Source organism: Apostichopus japonicus, chromosome 3 (genome assembly GCF_037975245.1).
Source record: "Apostichopus japonicus isolate 1M-3 chromosome 3, ASM3797524v1, whole genome shotgun sequence".
Classification (NCBI taxonomy): Eukaryota; Metazoa; Echinodermata; class Holothuroidea; order Aspidochirotida; family Stichopodidae; genus Apostichopus; species Apostichopus japonicus.
Window position 1 is genome coordinate 10,308,568 of NC_092563.1, and position 8,832 is coordinate 10,317,399.

The 8,832-nt window shown below is 35.3% G+C and overlaps 1 protein-coding gene across 1 annotated transcript; it reads right to left on the minus strand.

The window, feature by feature from the left end:
* Positions 1-767: 767 nt before the first annotated feature.
* LOC139962916 (uncharacterized) lies at positions 768-8,590 on the minus strand. The gene is made up of 8 exons (XM_071963323.1): positions 8,314-8,590; positions 7,676-7,805; positions 5,796-5,897; positions 5,317-5,355; positions 4,492-4,760; positions 4,107-4,244; positions 2,858-3,006; positions 768-1,669 (listed from the first exon to the last, which is right to left on the minus strand). Exons 2-8 carry the CDS (start codon positions 7,800-7,802, stop codon positions 1,462-1,464), a joined length of 1,032 nt encoding a protein of 343 aa, XP_071819424.1. The 5' UTR covers positions 7,803-7,805; positions 8,314-8,590; the 3' UTR covers positions 768-1,461.
* Positions 8,591-8,832: the final 242 nt, after the last annotated feature.

Consider the following 8,832-nt stretch of genomic DNA (forward strand, 5'->3'; position numbering starts at 1 on the left):
ACGACACTAGTAAAGTAATTAGATTCCTAGTGTTATTGCTTCTACTATCGCTTCCTAAGAATTATCTGAGGAACTGGAGTACACAACCACAATTTTAAAGATTTTGACACCCAATTGCGGCACACGATATCACCATTTCGAGTGATTGATGTCATCTTTATCACTTAAGTTATGTCAAAGACGTAGTGTTTGTATTACGCGCCGGGACTTTCTTGCCGTACAAGCAAAGCGCCAAAAGAAGGATGGGTGGCTTCAGTATGTCGCATGACGTCATTCTCCCTACTTCAATTTCTATGGTTCACTTATAGTATAAGCTATTCATGTGACTTTTAAATAGTAGTGAACCATATATAGTCTGGGTTGGTTCATGTGTTCGTTCATATGCCAATTTGGGTGAGGGAGTTTATGGTGTGAAAAGTAAGATTACAATAGTGCACGACATTCCCCCTGTTTTAGAATGGTATTATTGATATATCACAATGTGTTTGTACGTCAATTATCCCGTCACTTTTCTTTAAGCCAAAGAACGTTTTGTATGTCTTGTAGCAGCAAGCAGACAATCTTACAATGGTGGAAATATGAAATATCGATGGATTCACCTGGACTCGGTCTCAAGTTCGAGTCTAGTAAGATTTCCGAGTTCAAACCAACTCTAGTGCGAGCACAAATTCAAAGTTAAAAGACAAAATGGAATCGGGTCCGATGCTGGAATCGGTTAATACAGCCCCTGTCAAACAGCGCCAGTTTGTAAGCTCGATCACAAAATGAACACATTGACAATTTATCCGTATAAAAAACCATAGTCCATTTAATTTATTCTTTGCGATCATGCACCGCTCTTGAAAGACGCTCTTGAAAGACATAACTCTGAATCAGAAGTTAATAACATTATAATGTTGCACCACACCTACATTAATGCTAGAACTACACATATTGAAGTATATTTCCTCAGATCTATACATATATTTAAGTATTTGTCACTTACTGTACATTCTGATAAAAAGCCATTTCAACTGGCCCGATTTAGCTCATCATCAAACATTTCAGTGAATTATGATGCCTAATTGAGGGCCTGTCTCTTTTCTTTCCGAATCAAATAACCGAAATATGTATCGAAACATTAATGTGAGAAGTAACGCCAATATCCTCCCTCTCCCTCCCTCCAACCGAAAAAAAATAATGTGAAATATTAAAGCGTGATACTTGGATTATACTTTAAAATGTTAAAGAAACGCAATCTTCTTAAAAAAATCTTACAAAATACAGAATATTGACTTCTCTTTTTTAGGAACTGAATAATTAGCATTGCACAAATGAATGACGAATTATGCACCAGTCCCGTGCACTTTGCTTCTTTTACGACTACAGTATAATTAATGGAAGAGAAAGCCGTGATCATATATACATTATGAGGTGATGACGTCAGGCACGAAGTGGCGTAATTATCGTTTTGCATTCCTGTTACTGCACTGGAACTGGCCATGATTCTGCTACTGCAACTGTTCTGTGGTTATCGTTATCATGGTTTAGATTTGACAACCTCCAAACTTTCTTTAACCTGCCTCGTGGTTTTCTCATTGAAGCTTTGGTGAAAGAACGTAGAGTTGTAAACAGAAATTGACGACTCGCTGCTAAATTTTCTGTTTCTTGACTGTCGACCTTAAAAGAACTGTAGAAGAAAATGGTAACTTAGTTAAAATTAAAAATCTGAGTGAGTAACACAGAAAATCACAGGCTTTTGAGGGAAATACATATTTAATTATATGTAATGCAGCAATAATTTGAAAATCAATTATGCCATATCGGATCAATTATGCCATATCGGATTAAGTACACTAAATTTAAGAACATGCTCAAATTATTGATTGGCATTGATCCATCGCGAACTACCCGCAGCAGCAGACGTCCTTGGTCAGTTTTCTTTTGTTGTAAAATAACAACTCCATATATACTTGTGTTTGAAGCGAAACAAGATGAATAACCATTTATACCATATTGTGATATCTAACACCTCCCTGTTTGAACCAATGTGAGAGGGTACAGTCTGTCTAAACAACAACAAACGGATTTACAAAGGAACGAACCATATGTCTATATGAAGGAATAAACGGTAGCGTGGTGATATGCATGCACCAATAATTGTAGGGAAGCTGGCGGGTTTTCACCCGAAAAATTCTTTGACTAACAAAGAAATACCCCCAGGTTTCGATGTGATATCGATCTTTCGAAAATTAACAATGTAAGTATCGTATAAACCGCTCATAAACCTGTACAATTCGGGCTCGTGTACTCAGAGATACCCATATGACAATTGAACCCGTCTGCTAGAATTCTGTATCTTGAACAACGAAGATGTCATTTGGAAGCGAAATCATAGTTTATTAAGACGTAAGTTTCATGGCAGCGAAAGACTAAAATCCCATAACAATGTAGGCCGTTAGTTATAGTAACATTTTAACTTACGTAAACAGCGAAGCCTATTTCAATTCCGTACATAAGCTCAATTACAAGTATTTTCTCAAAATTCTCAAATATATATATAAAAACTATAAGCATTCCAATGCACCTACCGAATCTACTCCATGGTTCTATTAATCTTTCTATACATAAGTAAATCACTCCCATCCTACCCTACTTTACCCCACCCCACACTATACCCTTGCCAAACAATGCCGCTTATTAGCATTTGTTTCCACTCCCCTGTTTTATCTTTATATTCGCAAACATTAAGCAAAGCCTATTTACATATAAAGCATCACTCTGATGTTCCCACTTTAATCATATTCACATCTAGACAGTGATAGCCTACGGTATATATCCCTGCATCAGGGATATGCTTGCTGCCAATGTTACAAACCTGTTATGAGTGAGGCTACCCGTATGAATTGTGCTTATATTACACGAGACTTCCTTCTTCGTAAATAAAATGAATAAGAATTGGTCCCAACCAGAAAACGACTGGAGAAAACGATCAGTGGTATTCGTCGGCGTTCCCGTTGAATCTACCTAATAGCGTGAAGAGACACAACATGAAAGGACAGAACATTAAAGGAAAGAACATGAAAACACAGAACATGAACATGAACATGTCCATGAACATGAACATGAAAGACAGAACATGAAAGATATACCGTGTATGATCTTGCTATTGCTATGGTGCCCTCCACTACTTGTGCAGCTCATTTTATTAGAGATGCATGACAAGTGTTAAATTGCTTACACCAGGGTAATACTGCTCATGTGAGTCAGGCATTTCTTCTTTGAACCAGGCAAATGTTTTTGTCGCTACTCTGTGCTTACACTACCTTGAGAAATTGTTCCTTTAAAGGCTATAAATAAATGATACAATCTGCTTTATCAGTCTAAATTCTTTTGTAAATTAAAATAACTGAAACAACTCATTCTTTAAAGTTCGTAATGAATATAACACGCACGTAAATGAAATCTACACTAATAGCAACTTTCCATGCTACACGGTTAAAAGTTGCTGCTTGAAGCTTTAGTCATATGTGTCTATTATTTGTGAGTAGCTGACGTCATGCGTGATTGAATGGTTCGTCTCCGAGTTTAAAGAGTCCTTTCTCAATCAATAAACGTATGGTAAAAGAAATAGCAACTGGACTGATAGCATCGGTTTCTAACGGCCTATAATACAGTACTAAAATTAATTTATGCCTACATTCATTGATTCAGTCAATTAATTATAATCCCTCCTCCCCTCCCTCACATGCCGGTGTTCACTAAGGCTTAATCCACTTTGATTGTTATAGAATCATATGATTATGACGTCAGCTCAAATAGAATTTCATAGTTTGTTTCATTTTATATATTTATTATTACCATAGGTTATTTATGCTCTCTATCATGTTTATTTTGGGTATATATATATATATATATATATATATATATATATATATATATATATATATATATATATATATATATATATATATATATTTATATATATATATATATATATTTATATATATATATATTTATATATATATATAAACTATATATAGTATATATATATATATATACACATACTATATATATACTATATAGTGTTTATATTGTATATATATAATGAATATTCGTAGTATCACCAATGTTATCTCTCGGCTCTGTGTCATAAATATTCCAAAGTGGATGGAATGTCGTTGTAGTTGTATGATAAGGTTTTGGAGGATTAAGTATTTCCACCGTTCATCAGACCAGTTTTTGTCTATGATGATAACAGCAACCTGGAAAGTTTAACATTAAAAACGTATTATATTATAGCCCAGTTGTTTTCATTTATCGACTTTCTTTGCAATGATGAATGTGGTTACTGTATACCCGTTTCTATACAGGTACTGTGATGCAAAGGAATTTTTCACTTGTATGATGTAACATTAAGTACAAGTCATTAAATGGTAATATCTTATTAAAAAAGAACGCAAAACCTTGTGATGCAGGCTGTATTTAAGAGCTTCATTTTATTCGTTATACCTTTGTTGCGTTCTCACATGTAGTAGGTATCCATTGTCTTTGGGCAGTAAAGATAAAATCTCCTAAGTTAACGAAAGGTGACTTCTTCATGTTGGAAGGTGAAAACATCATCAAGCCTGGCATTGCTGTTTCGAACTCGTGACTTCTTTCAAAAAGCCGCTTGACCATTTCCAAACAGGATCCAAATAATTCAGAATGAATTGAACGAAGTGTAGTAGTATTGAAAGATATCTGGGAAAAAGACTCTTGGAATGTGTTACAAGTATTGCCTGCAGAAAGAAGGAATTGAAACAAAAATTATGTTAGGAAACTGAGGTCTACATATTGCAGAATCACAAACAATATAATATAATATATAATAATAGAATTGAAATACAGGAGAGAACAAACGCTCTAATTATAAAAACATTATACCAATATTACCTACATATACAGTATGGTATTATACTTCCCTAACTGAAAAATGAGCCGCATCAGTAGTCAAGAATAATGGAGCCAGCGTCACCATCGACAAATTTAAACCTGCAAGTTTTTGTATTAAATGTACTATTATTATCCTTTAGAACATTAATTTGGCAACCTTACATCTCTATATCCTTCCTATAAAGAAGTTCTAAAGTTTGTTGTATTTGCTTTCCTAATAATAATAATTATTTTAAAAGATACAGTAGAACGTAATAGACAGAGATATAGGCATTAAATAAAGGCCCTTTCCTTTTTATGATCTCTGCCAACTCTCATGAAAAGAAAACTATATGAAATAAGGACTGCAGTCTTGTGACTGCCCTTATAGGCTATCATATCATATTATTGGTAATAATTTACCCTTGGGCTGGAATTTTGTGCACGTCGGCAGGATAAAACCTGCAATTGGAAAGGAAGACAGGTTGCACATATATTTATACTATGTAAAACAAATATTTCATGTCATTTCATGTAGGATACTTTCTTAACCTTGAGAAAATAACAAAGAAGACTATCACGGAATCAGTCAGGGGGACAACTCTGTTTCATTTGTTCAATATTGTGGGTTGTCCAAAACAGTGTGACGTAAAAACTGTGTAGACAAAGCAGACTAAAACAAATTCTCTTTTGCTTTTGCCATGTGCCGATTATAAATATTCTAGCCGTCTCTGACATTACAGACCCCCTCCACCTCCTCCCCTCCCTCAGCCTTCACCGGGCTCCAGTGTAAAACTTTACGCTAATTTTTTTTTTTGAGTTTTGACGGTAATTAATATCTACAACATGCATAATCGGCTGCAGCAAAACAAAAGTCCCCGATTTGTTATAAAATGACCGACCTTTTTGTGAAATTTCTGCAAACAGTTTTCTGGCATGTTGTTCTGTCTCTTCTCGTAGTGGATAAAGTTTAGCCTCGTCAAAACGAGTCACCCCTTTGGAAACTTGTAAAAGAAATAATAATTATTATTATGACTAACGAAATCATTTAGCGCTTTCCTGTTCATTTCTGTTTGTGTGTATGTGTCTTTCCGACAAATTGTCTACCAATGTGGCAGGAAGTATTATAAGAATTATTGCGATCACCGTGACAAGACAAAACGCACTTAACAAGTCACAGATGTGTTATCATGAAATGCCCAGTATCTCGTATGATGTCATAGACATCACATATGGACTGTTTTGTTCCTACGGAATAGAAACCAGAAACCTATAAAGATACTGATAGGGACTATACTTTCTACTCAGTTTAAGGCGTCAATTACAATAGAGCTTGATTCAAAGACTGTTACGTAACATATTTTGGTATAGTATACACTGCTCTCTGGGTAATTTCAGAGGTTCGGGATCTAAAATGGTTCCTTTCTGTATATATTTCCTCTGCATCATAAGCAGACAAGTTGGACCATCAATCAGCTTTTTCTGAATCTTCATCTCCCGTTTGCGCCCATTTCGCTACCCCCCCCCCCCCCCTCCCTTCGTCCGCGTCCTGCCAACATATATAGAACTGAAGCACGACACTGTCCATCAAATGGAGGTTCAGAGTATTCATGCAGTTAACATCACGACATCGCAAACACTTCCAAACACGGTTTCAATTGTATTGTGTAATGCAAGAACCATTGAAACATATACACGCCGATGGGAAGAACAGTCAATAGCACATGTGCACAAAGCAAGGACAGAGTAAATGCACAATGTGTGACATGTTGCGCAACGTATGTTGCGCAACATATGTTTCGTAAGCAGATGCACATTATTCCTCTTAGTGAAAGAATCGTATTTTGAAGCGTAATACAGATATAGGTTATTAACAAATCGGTGAAGGTAAAATGAAATGGATTTAATAGATAGCGCCGTTTGTGTGAAGCAATTCTATACTTGAAGCTGTTTGATGCGTGTTCATGGCTCTTCGTATGGTCGGTTTATGTCAAGTCCTTGGTATATAGTATCTAGCGTATTTTTATGTTCGTGCACCAAATAATTTTCGAATGATACGTTGCATGACACATTTCGAACATGTGTGGTTTATCTTGGGCATGCACGTTTTCCCTTTTAGTGGGTAAAGTTACATAGAATATGACAATAAACGAGTGTAGTGGTTTATTAAAATTAATTATATTAATTAAATTAATATGTTGGAAACCGTTCTAAAACCCCGCTATCAGTTAATTGTCAATTTCTATAACACTTTTAAAACCAGAGGTCACTGGTTGGAACCCCGTTCTTATCATGAATATCTTTGCTCTTTCCATCGTCCAACATTTCCCAGGCAATTTCCCATAATTGATTTATTTAAAATTGATCTTCCCTGCTGCTTTCTGGGTTGTATCAAAGCTTGGCGTGATCTTTAGTTACAATATGAGTACAAGGTGAGGTAAGAATATTCAATAATGAGGATTTCAGATAAAAAACGAAATGAAATGATAAGTGACTGCATATGTCTAGTAATTTTCGTGAAACTTCACGAATGAGCAAGAATGAAACCCCAAGCATTTTGTGTCAGACCCCCTCCCTATCACCCCCCCCCCCATGCTCACTTCTCATTCAGCTGTTCTTTAAATTATAATTACCTTCATCGCGTTATTTTTCATTATTAAATGCTGCAGTATGCGATGCCGTCAAGTTACATTCAACCAACTGTTAACATAGCGATATAGTAATCTGAACGGGACATTTATTGTATGTGCCTGAATTATAACCCTGTCTGAATTATGCTTACCATGTGTTCGAAGTATGCTCCTCCGGAGTAAAACTAACGTATATATACCCATGAATAGTTGAAACATAAACACATAGAATAGAACATCTTCGCATCTGAAGGAGTATCCAATGCATCGTAATTTCATTATCTGTAAATGAGAAATCAAGTAATTTTGGGGGGGAGGGGAGAGGGGGATGGGGAGGGGGAGGGTCAGATGTTAAACTACATCACCATTGCATTTTAGTTCTTCCATCACATTTTTGTTCTTAAATACATTGTTGATAATTAATTACTTGTTTGCACGTAATTGTATAACTTGCTAGGAGATATTTTTCAAACTTTAAAAGCAATTCTCGTGCCATATAAAAGAAGTCTAGCAAATTTACCAACAAAATTGTGTTTCACTTCTTTTTTTGGTTATCTTTTTTTTCTATCGTTGTTGTTGTTGTTTATGTTGGTGTTATTTAATGTCTTGCATCAATTTGGTAATGGGAGTTTACAATTATGTATGCAGTTGCTATCACATGACATTTACACTTACGCAATAAATAAATAAAGTTGTTCCGTAACATTGAATTACGCTTCCGGTCATTTAGTAATACTATAAGTTCTATTTTAACTAAATGGTAGATACAGCTAAAGTTTAGATCACTTACCTTATTTTATTCTTGCTCTGACCGGTTCGGTTACTCCATCTTACTATAATTACAGCATCAATCTGTGGCTTATTTATGTCGTACAACACACACACAGTTTGTTAATATCGAGCACACTCAGAAATTTGTGTCTGAAAATATTGTGCAAATGATGGATGCAGCATCAATAAAATTTACAAACTAAACAATACTCGTCTGTTTCAATGTATTAATTTCTTTCACGATATTATATAGAACGACAGCTGTTGAAGCGGTGATTGGCTACATGCACAATGCACCAAGTATGCCTGTATATTAAACTGTACAGATATTGTTTAGATTACAACTAGCATAGGCCTATATGTAGGGTATTTGGTATTATACTGTATTAACAGCGTGCATGTATATCGCATAATTATTACAGGTATATACAGCTGCAAATCATGTTTAATTTGTGTGTTCTATCTGTCACGTGAGACATGCCGGCTGATTAAGCTGGATGCGGGTTTGTAGAAACTAATGCTGAACAAAAAAACAAAA